The following is a 17,760-nucleotide window of genomic DNA, read 5'->3' on the forward strand; positions in this document are numbered from 1 at the left end:
GGAACAACGACAAATGTTGGAAATGTAACAGAACAAAAGGTACGTTATACCACATGTGGTGGACTTGCCCAAAGATTAAAAGCTTTTGGGACATGATCCATGACAAAATAAAAAAATTGATAAGGACATCACACACACAAAAAGGCAGAGGCATATTTATTAGGAATCCTAGATAAAGATATCCCCAAAGATAAAATTAACTTATTTCTATACGCGACAACAGCGGCAAGAATTTTGATTGCTAGCTATTGGAAAGAGGAAAGCATCCCAACAAAAAGAGAAAGGTTGGGGAAACTTTGTGAGTACCTGGAATTAGCAAAATTGACAGATATAATAAGGAGAAAATCCAAACTATGGTTATGAAGCAATGGGAGTGCTTAAATGATTATTTACAAAACCAGGGCTCAACTACAAAAATCTGGTTGTGTTTAGAATAATCTTGTCCGTAATATAAAAAAATACAAAGTGAGACATTAAGGAAATCCAAAGGGAAAATATGAAAAACAGAGGCTCTGAAGAACGGATTATTAAAAACGCGTGAGGTAAACAGTGGAAGTCTTTTTCTTTTTTTCTTTTTCTTTCTTTCTTTTCTTTTCTTTTTTCTGGTTTTTTTCTTCAAAAGAAACAATTTATTTGAGGTGGATAGGGACAAGATGAAATTATACAATTGAATATAAAGGTAGATGGGAGACGGCTATGTATTGTGAGTGCTTATCTACTTTTGAAAATTTTCACATATGATTTTTTCTTTTACTTCTTTCTTTGTTCTTTCTTTGTTCTTTTTTCTGATATCTTATTCGTCATTTCAATGTGTTATCATGAATAGCATTTTATAGAGGTATAAATAACTGTAAATATGAAAAAAGACAAAATATTCTCTAATTCTTTTTCCTTGCTATAAGATGGGTCCCGTTAGCGAGAGAATGCGCATATCTGGTATGGCAGAGGAGACAATGTCACACCCATCCTAAATTCACGGCTTAATGTCACATTTTTTGGAGCCTGGAAAGTAAACTTCTGAATTAGGGCAGTGAAGAAAATAAAGAGCTCGGTCCTCGCCAACTGCTCTCCAAGACAAACTCGCTTTCCTAGAAGAGAGGGAGAAAGAGACTGTTTCAGTGGAAAGCTTTTGCTACAGTAAACTTCTCCTTTTGTAACTAGTTGTTGCTAAAGCCGTAGTGACAGAGGCCTATTTAAAACGACACTGGTGGACCAGGAAGCCAAATACCTATAAACATTCTGTTGTTTCAAAATGAAGAAACCAGTCCTATCTATTTCCTCATCCCCTCAAAAAACCACACGGCTCAGTGAGGAGTGGGAAGAGAGCATGTCAACACCATATTGTGTAACATCACACCTCCTATGGCAGCCATTTGTGTCTTACACACAGATAACTTCGTCAGAATGCCAGATATGACCACTGGCTTCAATAGGGTGGGGACCCCTACAGTGCACAACTATTTTAGCAATACACCAGACTTCCCCCAACCAAGCCATTATCATGTAGTCACGGTTGCAATTCTAATGAGCCACCCATCAACTTTTGTTACCTGCAGAGAATGGCAGAAACGCTTCCCTTTTCCTGAACTGACCATTCTCCAGGAAATGGCCAGGATTAAACACATTGGGTGTTTCCCACTCATCCTTGTCAAATAGCACAGAGGTCAAGTTGGGGACCATTATGGTTCCCTGTCAAAGAAGAAGCAGAGAAGACAGCAGATTAAACTGGCAGAGAACTCTCTGTATTTTTATCTGTGCAACTATCTACGGTAGTACTGAGCCTCTTAGATCCAATACCAATGCTGTCCATTAAATAAGAAAGGATATGTTTTGAATGAGAGACTTCCGGGTAATTAATTGAACCACAGCTCATGAAAACACAGGAACCTCTATATATTTTAAAATACCAGACTTTACCTGAGTGTTTAGGGGATTTACAATTAGAAACACCAGAGGCTGGCTGTTTCTGTTTTGTGTGGTTAGTAATGACCACTAAAAAAGAAAGTAAAGAAAGATACTAGTTTTCCATACAAATGGTTCAGACACCAGTTGGAATCCATTTTTGCAGGGTGTGTGTGTGGGGGGAGAGACCCAAATCTATCTATCCCAAATCCATCCCTCCAAGAACACCCAAGACTGCCTCCCCAGTCCTGCCTGTTGGTCATACTGGCTCAAGTTGGTAAGAGTTGGAGTTGAACAACATCTGGAGAACCTCATCATGGCTAACCCTCATCAAGAACCTTGGCTTCAAGTTTCCACATCTTAAGGGAAGAGGAAAAGGAGATAAGAAAGCTATTAACATTTACCTTGGGAATATGAAACCCAGCGAGTGTAGTGTCCTTAGTTGTCATCCGGGGCACATTCAAAGGCACAATGTTGCTTATTCTTTGAACTTCATGAACAACTGCATTGGTATAGGGCATTCTGTCCCGGTCATCCATCGCTGGCTGGCGAGACTGGCCAATCACAGAATCTATTTCCGCTTGGACTTTTGCTGCAAATAAAAGAAAATCTCCTATCAACACAAGGATAGACTTTTTCTAAGATCTGTAGGGATGGCCCATCTATAATATTTAATGGATTTGAGCAGATACAGAATTGATACTCCTTAAATGAATAGGTAACCAAATTTTCACTTATTGGAATCAATTTTCATTTGGACCAGTCAGCAGAGTATTCTGATATTTTAGGAAAGGCACCTATGATCTGCATCAGCAAATGAGGATTTAGAAATAAACAAAAGAATATCATCTGCAAATAAAACCAACTTGTATTCAAATGAATTATATACTACTCTGTAGATATACTCATGTTGTCTAATAGCGCAACCTGAAGACAAAAGTTGTTGAGCTCTTTTTAGTTTTGCCCCCCCATCTCTTCTAAAAAATGAATTTCCAAGTTTCATTTTTTTTATTAAATTCGCCAAAATCTACACTTCCAACATAGGCTGCCACAAGTCCAGGTTTTCCCAGACATTTGTTTAAGAGGACCATCTCCAAGAAATTACAGACGCATGGCAACCCTAATAAATTGCTGCTTTATTATTATGTTTCATTTGTGAATCACTGCTGTATGTTTGATTGTAATGGTGAATGTTGAAATAACAACTAGCTTTTTGGTGTTTTTATCTTTTTAATAAGTGCTATTCATCCTGAAAAGGATAAAGATAATTCCTGCTAAGAATTAATTGGCTTTCTTTAAATAACATTTCATAGTTGTTTTTATACAAATCTTTTATTTTCTCTGTTACTGCACTGATTTGTATCTCAATTTGGAATCATAAACTACTCTTTTTGTTTTCATTGATCTTTTTCTATGTTTATTTCAACAATTTCTGGTTTTGCTTTATTTAGTGTATAACTTGCCAGAATCTTCCATTTCCTTATCTCGTTTACACAACTGATGGGTATAAACATGTCTAAGTACAGTGATACCTCAGGTTAAGTACTTAATTCGTTCCGGAGGTCCGTTCTTAACATGAAACTGTTCTTAACCTGAAGCACCTCCTGCTGCCACCACACTGCCGGAGCACGATTTCTGTTCTCATTCTGAAGCAAAGTTCTTAACCTGAGATACTATTTCTGGGTTAACGGAGTCTGTAACCTGAAGCGTATGTAACCTGAAGTGTATGTATCCCAAGGTACCACTGTAATGTTCATTAATCTCGGTAGGTTTACTCTGGATAGGACTTAGTTGAATATAACTGAAAGTAATGAAAGGGAAATAAGCCAAGTACAGTTCTACCTTGAATTTCTGGATAAATGGCCGTGTAAAGTAAAGCCCAGCGCAATGTTGTAGAAGTTGTTTCTGTTCCAGCAAAAAACAGATCCAGTGTTGAATGTAGAAGGTTTTCTTCATGGAAACTGGAAGCTGAATCCTCCTTAAAACAAAAATGTACCAGGGAGTTAAGCTGCCATTAAAAACACCATCCTGTCAGACCCACAAGTCTACCATGTCATTAAAAATGCCATGTCATTAAAAACCATCATCCTAGTATCAGTCCTATCTGTCAAATGATCACCATGGGATTCCTCAGCTCTGTTTCTGAGTGTCCAGAATACAGTGGGGTCAGGTCAACAGTCCCCTGGATCACTGAATCCAGAATAAATATTGGTTTAGCCTTGTCAAAGTCCTAGTCTGAACTACAGACTCCTAGACAGGGTGGATTCAGACAGACAACTTAGGCAATGATAGGTCATGAGATGCCTCTACAGTTATGCTTTCAGTCATATCAACTGTCTGTTCTGACAAATCACAGACAAGTGGTGGAATTTGGGCAGTAGACCAGAATTTGGGCAGTGGACCTTCTGAAATGCATGATTTCATTTTTACATGTACACTTGCAAATGCACACATATACTTCGCCTGTTCATCTGAATACATACAGAGTCAATGAAAACAATATAGCCAGCTACTAAAGCCTTCTAGACAAACCACTTGTGCAGCTAGTTCTGGCATTTTATATTGTATCTCTGGCTTCTCCTATTATCATTGCTGCTGCCATGAGTGCTGGAGGGAGAACTGCTCCCTGCTGCGAGGCCCATTTCCAGCTAGCTAAATTGTTTTACAATGTTTTAAGCCGTTCCAATTTTGGTTCCTCTGGTATGTTTTTGTCAGGTTGTGTTTGGTTAAATGTTTACTTGGAGTTGGCAGTTCTTTTAATTTGGGTATAACTGTAAACAGTTTATTATTGTTGTTATTATCAGTTTCTGTTGATTTATTGGTTTGTATAGGATATTCTGTTTCTTAAAGTTTCATGTTTTGTTGTGGTTTTATATATGCTGTAAGCTGCCTAGAGTAGCTGGGAAAACCAAGCCAGATGGGCGGGATATAAATAAAATATAATAAAATTATTATTATTATTATTATTATTATTATTATTATTATTATTAAAATTATATACTTTTTGTTCTTTTTATATCTCAGCTTGGTCATTTCATAGAGAGAGGTTATTCAGGCAACAGAGGCAATGGTCATGAGAAGCCTTCATTGCAGTGATGCTTTTAGTCATGCCAACTATTTGCTCTCTCACAAATCACAGTGAACTATTGGGGAGGTAAAATACATGACTTTATATTCATGCATGCAGAAATGTATTTTGGCTGAAGTCATAAACTCAACAGAAGGAATATGGTCAGCCACTAAGGACCATTCAGACAAGCCACATGACTAGTTCTGGTTTTTAATACTACTCTTCTACTACTCTTTTATTATTAAAGATATATACTGTTTGTCCTTTTCATCTCCTACCTTGGCCATTTCATTTAGGTAGGCATCAATGAAGTCTCTGGGTTCAGATGGGTTCCAGTCTTCTTTGTGTTTTTCAATGATTCCTCTCACAAAGGATTTCAGCTTTCCCCAGTTTTTAAAAACAGTATTATGAGGCCCTGGCAAGTGCTTCATGAGAGTGGGAAAGATATTGTACAGCTGAGGAAACAAACACTAATATCATATATGCGCAGAGAAACCCCTCTCAAAATACATTCACGTCATGCCATACAAGGAGGAAGCCTACTAGGGCTATTTCCAAGGAAAAATAATAAAAGATTGTGTGCGCTAGTTTTGTGCACCACCCAGTATTATTTAGTTTTGTAAATATTCAGGAACAATGTTTGAATGTCCCCTACATGGAATATAAAACCAACACCTCTGGGGAAAGCAAACAGAGAGGAGGTTCTGTAATATTAAAGGCATCCCAGCAAATATGCCTTCAATATTATAATGGACAGTGTTAAGACAAGATGGCAAACGGACATGCATGGGAAGAGATACTCTAATTACTAATATGAGAAAATAAAGAAATCAGAACGTGAAAACCCAAGTAGATGGATAAATGTTCAACCAAAGTGTGGAAGTCTCTTTGGGCCAAAGCGGTTTCGTTTTCATTACTCACAAGACCTACCCGACTCCAAATAGTTGCTTGAAGGTACATCGTCTCATCAAGCAAGTGCAATAACATCTGGAAACGGCTGTCATAGTAATCAAAGCGGTCTCCAAATGTGATGGAACAAATGATATTTGAAACAGCATTATTAATCTGAAAGTGAGGGTTAAATGGCTGCCCTGGAAGAAGGGAGGGGAAAGGGGTAGAAGAGAAATAAGAGTGCTTATGACTTCCATATAACAAGAGGAAAATGTGGGGAATATAGGTGGGGTGTGGATAGGGTAGGATCTATGAACAGAAGAAACCATTTAGTATGAATGTTAAATCCTATGATTTAAGTTAGGACACATCATATAATACGTTAAGCACACTTATATTTTAAAATAACCCTTTGTCCTCTTCATAGGGTAGGATTATTCAGCTGGAGGAGGGCACAGGTAATATTCTACAGGTGGAGGATGTAAATATGAAAGCACCGTGGTGGAGTCCTCCAGCTTTGGTAGCATATGCTGAACAGCTGTGGGTATGGTTTGGCCAAGGCAGGAGGTTGGGAAAGGACATTTTGGCTAACAAGAATGGCAAGGCCAGTCCCCATCAGAGACAGAAAAAAGAGGCACAATATACCAAAAGAATACAGTGGTACCTCAGGTTACATACGCTTCAGGTTACATACGCTTCAGGTTACATACGCTTCAGGTTACAGACTCCGCTAACCCAGAAATAGTACCTCAGGTTAAGTACTTTGCTTCAGGATGAGAACACAAATCGTGCTCCGGAGGCACGGCGGCAGCGGGAGGCCCTATTAGCTAAAGTGGTGCTTCAGGTTAAGAACAGTTTCAGGTTAAGAACGGACCTCTGGAACAAATTAAGTACTTAACCCGAGGTACCACTGTATACCAAACGTATGACTTTATTTATGACTTTGGTTGTTGTAGCTCTCAAAAAGGGGAACACATCATCAGCCCAAACACTCCATGTACCTATTTGTTCTTGTTATTTTATCCTACTTAGTGGTTTGGGGTTGCAACAAAACTCAGAATAAGCTCCAAGTCCCACAATGGATAAGCACCTGTGTTGTTGTTGTTGTTGTTGTTGTTGCTGCTGTTTTTTGTTTTGTTTTTTTAAAAAAACATCCTTCCAATTATGAGGTTCTCCCAGCTCCAGCGGGACGCGGGTGGCGCTGTGGGTAAAAGCCTCAGCTCCTAGGGCTTGCCGATCGAAAGGTCGGCGGTTCGAATCCCCACGGCAGGGTGCGCTCCCGCTGCTCAGTCCCAGCGCCTGCCAACCTAGCAGTTCGAAAGCACCCCCGGGTGCAAGTAGATAAATAGGGACCGCTTACTGGCGGGAAGGTAAACAGCGTTCCGTGTGCTGCGCTGGCTCGCCAGATGCAGCTTTGTCACACTGGCCACGTGACCCGGAAGTGTCTCCGGACAGCGCTGGCCCCCGGCCTCTTGAGTGAGATGGGTCTGTCAAGACTGGCCCGTACGGGCAGGGGTACCTTTACCTTTACCTTTACCTTTACCCAGCTCCAGCAGAGCTACATTTGTGGAAAGGAATGCCACACAGCTTTGTACCACGAGTGTGTATACGAAATAGCAGCTTAAATAGATGATGCCACTGGTTTATGGGCTCTGGTGCTCACCATTCTCAGCTTCAATTGCATCCATTAGGTATCGGCTCTCCTCCTGTATTCGTTCTTCTAAAGACCTTTTGCCCAAACCAAAGTTTCTGAGAGTTGATAAGGCAAATCGTCTTTGTTGTTTCCAACTAAGGCCATTAGAGAAGATCAATCCTAAATAGGAAGAATTAATATCATGTAGCAGATATGTACTTTTAAAAGGAGTAACTGCAAATTGCAAGGAGATTTAAAAGACCTAATTATAAAAGGACTCCTCTTTCCATTATACCACACTGAGGAGACTGCAAAGCATTTGAATTAAGCTAAGATGCTGCTTCACTGTTGCTTTTTGCGTGTTTTACTCTTTTGATTGTGGTTTTAATAGGAACTTTAATTATTCCTGAAATATTTTGAGATTGGTGTAATGATACAGGAAATGAAAATGAAAAAATCTAATCGTCAGGCTTGTAAGGGTTTGTACAATTAAGGCAGACTTGGGAAAATAGCACACTTAGTAAATTTAAATAATTGAGCACATTAAAAGAAACTCACCAAATGATGTAAATATTTCTTTATCAAGAGGAAGGACTGGACGATCTACGAAGTTTTCACCCTGATAGACAAGAGTCTCTTTCACCAGCTGCAATCCATTCACAACCACAACCCGCCTGTTTCCAACCTGAAGGCTGAAGATGTTGCCATATTTTTTTGCAAACTGAATGGAGAAGGAGGAACTATGTAAGAGGGGATATATATGTAAAACATTAATATTATGTATAAATCTGTCTGCATGGTGTCCTGGGCTACTGTTTCTGAATGGGAATCTTAACTGGCTGCATTTGTAAGGTGCTTAATTATTTGTCCAAGCAGATATCTACCTCATGGGGACCTTTCAGCTCAGGACCTTTCTCCGGGCCAGAGTTGGAGCAAAAAGGCAGAGGTGGTAGAAAGAATCTGTTGACAGATCTGTTACAAATAATTGTTAGGTAAAATAGATCCTCTGTGTTCAGACGCAATACACATCTGGCAGCTCTACCAGCAAGTGTCACAAGCTACTTTCCAGTGTAATGTTGTGCTTAACTCATGTCAGGGACCTTCAGTCATCTTTACCTTTTGCATGGAAAAATGGGGTTTCTTGAAATCCATGTTTAGCATGTTACCCAGCAAGGGAAGAGGCATGGGCCCTGGGGGGAAATCCCTTGGGCGAATCTTTTTCTTGTAATCAGCAAGAAGCAGAAATGCAGCCATAAACACCAGAACGACCTGCAGGGACAAGGCCTCCCAGAGGACAGAGAGCAACTGGAGCAGCATCTTCAAAGCCTTCTAGCCTTCCTTTGTCAGAATGGATTGCTATCTGTCATGGGAATCTAAAACCTTATGCAGGTAGAGCAGCCACACCTGCCCTCTTGGCTAACGTTCCTGTAAGAAATGAAAGGAAAGTTTGTGCACATAGTTATACATCATGTCCACAGATAGGCAGAAGGGAGATAACCTAATGAGTCACCCTACCCAGAGGGAAAAAAGAGAGTGGGGGAGAGCAGTTTCTGAACTAGAATATTTCCTTCCTGTTTTTACTTCTTTGGAACAGTAAACGTTTATTTCCTTTAAGACATTTCTAAGAAGGGTTTTTTGCAAATGCATAAAGAAGTTAAAAACTTCTACCAAGGGAGATGCCTTCCATTTCTGAGGCATTTGGACCAGCTATAGTTTCAGCAGCTCTGACCTTTGGCCAGGGTCGAGGGAAGGTGTCGTGACACCCGCGGTGGGCGTCATGATGTAGGGCACATGTGCAGCATCCCTACGTACGGCTCATGCATGTGATACTGCACATGCGCTGTATAGTGGTTTGCCGCCGGCACTGCTCCAGCGCTGTACGGACGGTGCCGGGATTCCTCCGGTGCCGCTACAGCCATGAACGGAGGATCTGGCACTGTCCATACAGTGCTGGAGTGGTGCTGGCGGCAATCTGCTAAGGACAGTGCATGTGTGGCGTTGCACGCATGCGCTGTACATAGCAACGCCGCACATGCACTATTTAGCGGTTTGCCGCCAGTGCTGCTCCAGTGCTGTATGGTGCATGTGTGGCATTGCTATGTACAGTGCATGCGTGCAACGCCGCACATGCGCTGTACTTAGCAGATTGCTGCCGGCACGGGATCCTCTGTTCGCAGCTACAGCCGTGAACGGAGGGTCCTCCAAAGGGAGCTGCGGCGGTGCGATGGCTGCTTGCGCCACCACGAGTCCCCACAGGATGACATCTGGTCACCCCCGCAGACATGGAACCTGGGGCGTACCACACACCCCTGCACCCCCTGTTGTGACGCCACTGCCTTTGGCTAAGGAGGCCAAAGGAGAGAAACTGCTTACCTCTGTTCAATACTACATAGATTTTCTTTTGGCAACAGACTGACTAGATCAGGGACTAGGTACCAGCATCTATCATGATGTTTTTGGTCTCCAACTCCCAGCAGCCCCAGCCAGTATGGCCAATAGTCAGGGAAGATGGGAGAAGGATCATTCAGAGGGCCAGAGCCCTCTAATACTACATAGTTTTAGCTAATAGGAGGCCACGTGGCAGAAGAAAAGTTGGTGCAATGTAAACACATTGCCAGGAGCTCTGGAATGGCTCTGTCCATGTTTATGCAGCACATCAACCTCACTGCCATGTTGCTATTCTCCCTCTTAGTAGCTTATGAAAGAGTTTTTACAGGATGGCTTTATGTATCATATTAATATTTCAGATCAATTCAGGTGAAATTGTTCCAAATATTCATTACTATTCACCTACTCTCAAGAAGAAGATGAATAGTAAGTTTATTGTTCTTTAAAATCCTATTTGAATTGTCAAACAGATTCAATAGTACCAAGCCTGGGGTAAGGAATATATCTTGCTGCATTATTTTAGAACTTCCCAAAAACACCTTTAACACTCTAAACTTTATAAAGAACTGGGATTAAGCCTTCATCTACTCCTTCGGTACTTGTTAAGAGTTGTTCAAAGGCCATAAGACTCTGTGTTGCTTCTTTGGGGGGGGGGAACACCACAGTAGAGATTGGTTCAGGCCAAACATGCAGCTAACCCAAGCCTCTAAGAAGTGCACGCACAATATCCCCAGGAATGTCTTCTTGAACTTTTTCAAATGGATACAATAGTACTAGTGGAAAGGGGGCATGTCTCTTTTGCGTGGCATTCTCCTCTGCCCCTGCCCCTGTGAATGTCAACACTATGCGCTCCCAGACAGCCAAATTGCCACTCTTAACTATTTTCATGGAAATCACTTTGCAGACTCAGTTTTCACCTTGTCATTGACTATGTTTATTCAATCACAACAATAATGTTTTTGGAAAATAATAAAACCTAATAATATTCATCGTCCACAAACCAACTCAGAGTTGCAAGCTTCACTGATTTTACAGTATTTACAAGGACGTTTAAACTCTGCATTCGAATCAGGGCCACCAATACAGAATGGCAATAACTGGTCATTTAACAAGAGAAAGTGCATGTATGTTCATTAAGATGCATTGATGCAGCTAGCATATCAAACTATTTGCAAGTTCATTATGAACAAAACATGCCTAATAACATTTTCTAATTTTATAAAGATAGGCGGGAATTCCATTAGAGTTTTATGTTGAGTTAAAAGCACACACATTCCTATAAACAAAACAATGTCTTTTCTTCACTACAACAGGACCAGAACAAGCTCATGACCAGGTCAGGCCCAGGTGCAGAAGCTCCTAGGGATCCACAGTTGTTGTTTTTTCATTGGCTTTTAATGAAATCTTCTCAGGCAAGTAAGAAATACATAATAGCAAGCAGAACATGCATAACAAAATTTGACTGTGAACTTAGTCCTGGTACTACTTGTTGATGCCTCCCCACCTCCCTGACAAAAAACAAAACAAAACAGATGCAACCAGAGGATAGAAAGATGGGCAAAATATAGAAACACAATCTGGAAGAGCAAAGGAGCTAATTTATTTTAAAAAAATTATGCTAAAGGTCAAAAGTGTTAAGGTAGAATACCATTCTATGATAGATGTGGAAGATCTGAGGGAGGACTTCTCCGTCGTCAGGAAACAAATTCAACAGATTGAAAACCTGCAGTACAAAGACCCACCAGCAGCTCTCCTCCGGGACAGAATGGGTTGGAGCTGAAGAAGCCTATCAGCAGCTGTGGCCCAGGACCTCACCAGAGCCCACAAATTCTTGGTGACCTTAGCATTGATTCTGATCTTCCTTTAAAGAAAGAAGCAAGCGTTTGCTCCCTCTCAAGAGATAAGAGAGAAACCAGCAAAACTTCCTTCCTTATTTTGAGCCAATGAGCAAACGGCAATGTTTTAGCTGATAGAAAGACCCCAGGGTCCTAAAGAGCTGGCAATTCCAGTTTTCTATCCTGCTTCTTGTCTTGCTGTTCATTTTCCACTACAGCCTGGAGGCATCTGAGACAGGTAATAATAATAATAAATTTTATTTACACCCCGCCTTCCCCGGCTAGAGCCGGGCTCAGGGCGGCTAACAGTAAAAACATAATAGGAAAGAAAGAAAGAAAAGGGGGGGGGCAATTTAAAATACAGGTTAAAATGCAATTTAAAATGCAGCCTCATTTTTAAAGTCAACCATAAGGGGAGGGAAACATAGGGATCAGACTGAGTCCAAACCAAAGGCCAGGCAGAACAGCTCTGTCTTGCAGGCCCTGCGGAAAGATGTCAAGTCCTGCAGGGCCCTAGTCTCTTGTGACAGAGCGTTCCACCAAGTTGGGGCCAGTACTGAAAAGGCTTTGGCCCTAGTTGAGACCAACCTAACCACTTTGTGACTTGGGACCTCCAAAATATTGTCATTTGTGGACCTTAAGGTCCTCCGCGGGGCATACCAGGAGAGGTGGTCCCATAGCTACGTGGGTCCTAGGCTGCATAGGGCTCCCTAGAAGCTATTTTGTGCAAATCGTTTGGGGGTGGATGTATGGGTAATTTATCTGGAAGATATCTGTATTTCTAGGAGATAGTGATCTGACATGGTTATCCTTCCTGCCTCTGTTTGCTTCCCCCCCTCTATCTCTTGTTCAGCTCTTTGATGGCTGAGAACAACCTTTAGTGTCCTAATCTGTTGGAGGATGTGACAGTGCTGGGTACCTTCACCTTCTTTGATGTTAGACATTGTTTGGAGAACATGAGGGATTGGGAGAGGTGGCTAATGAATAATCTGCACATAGCCAGTCGAGCAAGCCACACAGGCTAACAAGTTAGCTATCTATAAATCAGGTAGTATTGGGCAGTGTCTGAGAAGCTCGTGCATGGACTGATCCGACTGCGGGGTTGTGGTACCTGAGGCTACCTGGGGGAGTAACTTTGCCACTTCTTGAGGGCTTCCAAGTGGCATAGATCTGTTCCTGCACCATAAACTGATCCTATTTTTTTAAGAAACGGCAATGACATAAAGTAAGTCCCCTTAGCGAGAGAATGCACATATGCAGTACGGCAGGGGAGACAATGTCAGACCCATCCTAAATTCACGGCTTAATGTCTCATTCTTTGGAGCCTGGAAAGTGAACTTCTGAATTAGGGCAGTGAAGAAAATGAAGAGCTCGGTCCTCGCCAACTGCTCTCCAAGACAAACTCGCTTTCCTAGAAGACAAGGATACAAAGAATGCTTTAGTGGAGAGCTTTTGCTGCAGTAACTTCTCCTTTTGTAACTAGTTGTAGCTAAAGCAGTAGTGGCAGTGGCTTGTTTAAAATAACCCTGGCAGACTAGGAACCAAATACAGTGGTACCTTGGTTGTTGAACTTAATCCGTTCCAGGGGTCTCTTCGACTCCTGGAACCATTCGAAAATCAAGGCATGGCTTCTGATTGGCTGCAGGAAGCAGCTGAAGCTGCATCGAATGTCCAGTTTCCAAAAAAAAGTTCGCAAACCAGAACGCTTACTTCCGAGTTTGGGGTGTTCGGGAGCCGATTTGATCGGGAGCCAAGCCTTTCGACAACCAAGGTACTACTGTACCTGTAAAAGGGATTATGTTGTTGCAAAATAAATGAAGACACCGGTCCTATCCATTTCCTACTCAAGTAAATGGGAAAACTGAACAAATATGATCACAGCTTTCCAGAATCTGGAATACATACATTTGAGGTACATAAATTTCTATCATATGAAGTGTTGGAGAGAAATATTTTAATTGGAATCTACCTCATTCACACTACCTAATTTGCATCTAACTAAGCTAAGGGTATAGCAAACTAACAATACATGTGGGATGGCCAGTCTAGTCTCTGTGGGCTGTCAGTGCCACCTATGACACCTGTGAACATCCCCTCAAAAACCCACACTGCCTATTTGGAGGAGGGGACTATGTCAACAACATTTGTGTTGTACCACACTCACAAAGAGAGCCATTTTGTGACTGGTGCCTACATCACTTTCTTATATGTCAAATGTGGCCACTGGCCCAAAAAGTTTGGTAACTTTTGCAATATACAATATAGTTAGTACTACACCAGGCTCTCAGCTACTAGGCCTCCACCATTTAGTAACTCTTGAAATTTTGATGACGAGTCCATGATTTTTTTTACCTGCAGAGAATGGCAAAAATGCTTCCTTTTTCTTGAACTGCCCGTTCTCCAGGAAATGGCCAGGATTAAACACATTGGGTGTTTCCCATTCATCCTTGTCAAAGTGCAAAGAGGTCAAGTTGGCAAGCATTATGGTTCCCTGTCAAAGAAGAAGCTAGATTAAAAATGTCCATGAACTCTTTGTGTTATATTTTTGTAATCACAGCAGTCAAACTCTGTTCTCTGGTGCAGAAAAGATATGCTCTGAATGAGAGATTAGCTTTTCATTATTAAGTAATTCATCCAACTACATTCCACAAAAACACAGGTTCCAATATAGATCTAAAAATATATTCAATGTCTGCTGGACTACTAAAATTTATGGTTAGAAACACCAGATTTTAGCAAATTTCAGACTGACTAGCTATCCATTCAAACAGAGACTGTGGTTTGGGTCCGGTTTTACAGAGGAATTTGAAGAAAACAAAAGCTTATCTAGCTCAGATCCCTCTATCCTTTCCAGATCATGGTGTATCCCAAGAATACTCTAGCATCTGCCCCAGGGCTAGCATCACTGTTATGCCAAACAAGCCTAGAATTCCATAAGCAGTAGAGGAGTGAAATGATGGGCAAAGCAGAACACCATAGTGGGAAGGGTCCAGATTTACAACTGACAAACCAGTTTCTCTCCAACCAATGCCAGCCTAATGGTATGGTGCAACTCTGCAGGTAGACATGGGGGTGATGCAACCTGGGACACAACTCTCATCATTTCTGCCCATTAGCTGGTTGGAACTGATGACAGTTGGGAGTCCAACAACATCTGGACAGCCCAATATCAGCTACCCCTCATTTAGAACTTGGACTTCAAGTTTTCACATCTTAATGGAAGAGTAAAGGCAGATAAGAAAGCTGTATCTTCTTAACATTTACCTTGGGCACACGAAACCCAGCCACTATAGTGTCCTTAGTTGTCATCCGGGGCACATTCAAAGGTACAATGTTGCTTATTCTTTGAACTTCATGAATAACTGCATTGGTATAGGGCATGCTGTCTCTGTCATCCATCGCTGGCTGGCGAGACTGGCCAATCACAGAATCTATTTCTGCTTGGACTTTTGCTACAAAGAAAAGAAGATTTGTCATTAATACAAGAGCAGCAGAATTGCAGGGGAGACTTGTCATGTTGTTCCATCACTGGGTGCCCATCGTGTGGTGGGAAGGGAAGTTGCTTCTGTGCAATTGTGGCCCATTTGTGGAATCACCTTTATTTGGGTTGCAGACAGCAGCAGCACTGGTAGAGTTTCAGCATTGCCTTGGGACTCATTTTTTCACCCAGACCTAATTTTTATTTTCCAAGTGCTTCATGTAGTGGAATCTTCCACATATCAGACATAGAAATATATACATATAGTACGATGATTCAAACATGGTTCTACAACTGTTTTTTTTGCAGTTTGTGACATACAATAATTTTAAAACTGGAACTTGAACTCTTTTTCTTGCTTTCTCATCATACATAATTTCAGCTTTCAGCCATGTGTGGTTAACTGAATAGGTAAATGTTGAAATTAAAACTGGCTTTTCAATATTTTTATCATTTTAATAACTGTTATTCTCCCCAAAAGGACAAATATAATTCCTGCCACTCTGTAACAAGTGATTGACTTTCTTTAAATATAAATACATTATTTCTTTTATATAAATCTTGTAGTTTCTCTGTTACTGTACTGCTCTGTTCCTCCATTGATAATCATAAACGTCTCTTATTTTCTTCGTTAGTTTTTTTTCCTATATGTATTCCAGCAATTTCTGTTTATGCTTTATTTAGCATGTGACCTGCCAGAATTTTACATTCTTCCCTTCACTTACCTATCTTTTTTTACACATCTGATGGGTATAGACAGTGCTTTTTTCTTAAAAAATGTTGAGGGGTACTCTCATTTTGTCTCAAGAAAATCACCATTTTATAGGCTGCCATCTGTGGTAGCAACAGAACTGATGATTCACCATGCTGTTCAATGGAACTGACGATTCACTATCGTGGGGGAGGAACTTATTTTTTTAAAAAAATGTTTCTTCTCCCATTAGATTCACAAAAGTTTTAGGGGTATGCGTACCCCTGCGTGCCCCCAGAAAAAAGCATTGGGTATAGGCATGTCTGAGTTTGTTAAATTCATTGGGTTAACTGTGGGTAGGACTTAACTGAATCCAACCCAAAGTAATGAAAAGGAAAGAAGCCAATTACAATTTTACCTTGAATTTCTGGATATATGGCCATGTACAGCAAAGCCCAGCGCAGGGTTGTAGAAGTTGTTTCCGTTCCAGCAAAAAACAGATCCTGTGTAGAATGTAGGAGGTTTTCTTCATGGAAACTGGGAGCAGCATCCCCCTTGAAGCAAAGAAAACGCACCAGCGTGTTAAGAGGCCATCGAACACCATCATCCCAGTTCCAGTCCCATCTGTCAAGTGATCACCATGGAATTCCTCAGCTCTATTCCTGAAGAGTATCCAGAACCCAGCAGGGTCACATCAACAATCCTGTACATTTTTGAAGTTGGGATAAAGTATGGGTTTGGTCTTGTCAAAGTTTGGTCTGGACTACAGAGTATATTCAGACAGACAACTGAGGAAATGGCATCTCATGATATGCCTCTACAACAATGCTTTGGGTGATGTTGACTGTCTGCTCTGACAAATCACAAACAAGTGGTGAAATTTAGTGGGCAAATGGGGAAATGCCACCCCATGAAAGGCATGAAATCATATTTATATATGCACTTGTGCACGCAAGTGCACACACACTTCACCTGTTTGTCAAATTAAATACAGAGTCAGCAAAAACAATATGGCCAGCACTAAAGGCTGCTTAGACAAACCACTTAGCTAGGTCTGGCCTTTTAGATTGTACCTCTGCCTTCTTCTAGTATCATTATTCTTTTTAAAAAGAACAACAACTATATACTTGTTGTCCTTTACATCTCTTACCTTGGCCATTTCATTTAGGTAGGCATCTATGAAGTCTCTGGGTTCAGATGGGTTCCAGTCTTTTTTGTGTTCTTCAATGATTTCTTTCACAAAGGATCTCAGTTGCTCCCAGTTTTTTAAAATAGTCTGATGGGATCCTGGCAGGTGCTTCATGAGAGTGGGAAAGAGATCGTACAGCTGAGGAAACAAACACTAACATCACATATATGTATGGAATATATGTATGTATATTAAATAACAACAACAATAAATGATTAATAACCATTAGTTTTGTGCACCATCTAGTATTATTGCTGTAAATATTCAGGAACAACGCTTGAATGTCCCCTACAAGTAATAAAAAACCAATTCCTTCCCTGTGGAAAGCTAGCAGAGAAGGTTTTAGCCTTCTCATGGTGTGTGCTACTTTTTCATATGCAGAGATTTTTATTCAGGTACACATGGGATTACCAATTCAATAGCCTAAACTGTGTTTTAGCACATGGTTCTTTTTTTTATGAATGCTTTATAATACTGAAGGCATCCCAACCAACAGACAATGCTAAATCAAAGCAAGATGGCAAAGGGATATGAATAGGAAGAGATGCTTGGGTGACTAGAATGTGGGAGAAAGAAATCATAACATGAAAAACCCACAGCACGTGAATTAACATTCAACCAGCATGTGGGAGTCTGTCTCGGCCAGAGCGTTTCTGTTTTCATTACCCACAAGATCTGACAGA

At 41.0% G+C, this 17,760-nt stretch overlaps 2 protein-coding genes across 3 annotated transcripts in view; both read right to left on the minus strand.

Annotated features, from left to right (window-relative positions):
* Nucleotides 1-898: 898 nt before the first annotated feature.
* LOC309344634 (cytochrome P450 2J4-like) lies at nucleotides 899-11,760 on the minus strand. Of its 2 annotated transcripts, XM_081867246.1 has the most exons (10): nucleotides 11,627-11,760; nucleotides 8,613-8,921; nucleotides 8,055-8,217; nucleotides 7,527-7,676; nucleotides 5,903-6,063; nucleotides 5,251-5,427; nucleotides 3,745-3,880; nucleotides 2,307-2,494; nucleotides 1,551-1,689; nucleotides 899-1,088 (listed from the first exon to the last, which is right to left on the minus strand). In XM_081867246.1, exons 2-10 carry the CDS (start codon nucleotides 8,811-8,813, stop codon nucleotides 913-915), a joined length of 1,491 nt encoding a protein of 496 aa, XP_081723372.1. In that variant the 5' UTR covers nucleotides 8,814-8,921; nucleotides 11,627-11,760; the 3' UTR covers nucleotides 899-912. The 2 variants fall into 2 exon arrangements, with proteins under 2 accessions (XP_081723372.1, XP_081723373.1); XM_081867247.1 differs by lacking the exon at nucleotides 1,551-1,689.
* Nucleotides 10,795-17,760, minus strand: part of LOC309344233 (uncharacterized protein) — a 29,068-nt gene continuing 22,102 nt past the window's right edge. The window contains exons 15-19 of the mRNA XM_081866482.1: nucleotides 17,039-17,215; nucleotides 16,307-16,442; nucleotides 14,984-15,171; nucleotides 14,072-14,210; nucleotides 10,795-13,130 (exon numbers count right to left, since the gene is read on the minus strand). Coding sequence (XP_081722608.1) covers nucleotides 12,955-13,130; nucleotides 14,072-14,210; nucleotides 14,984-15,171; nucleotides 16,307-16,442; nucleotides 17,039-17,215 — 816 coding nt within the window. The 3' untranslated portion in view covers nucleotides 10,795-12,954. The remainder of the gene's footprint in view (nucleotides 13,131-14,071; nucleotides 14,211-14,983; nucleotides 15,172-16,306; nucleotides 16,443-17,038; nucleotides 17,216-17,760) is intronic.

Source organism: Podarcis erhardii, assembly GCF_964252035.2.
Source record: "Podarcis erhardii genome assembly, chromosome: 6".
NCBI lineage: Eukaryota > Metazoa > Chordata > Lepidosauria > Squamata > Lacertidae > Podarcis > Podarcis erhardii.

Bases quoted from the DNA above. Each gene is read 5' to 3' on its own strand.
- LOC309344634 (XM_081867246.1), bottom strand. From the start codon at position 8,813: ATGCTGCTCCAGTTGCTCTCTGTCCTCTGGGAGGCCTTGTCCCTGCAG. The intron at 8,218-8,612 runs GTAAAGATGACT...TTCTCCATTCAG, and splicing joins CCCATTTTTCCATGCAAAAG to TTTGCAAAAAAATATGGCAA. The intron at 2,495-3,744 runs GTAGAACTGTAC...TTTTATTTGCAG, and splicing joins CATTTATCCAGAAATTCAAG to CAAAAGTCCAAGCGGAAATA.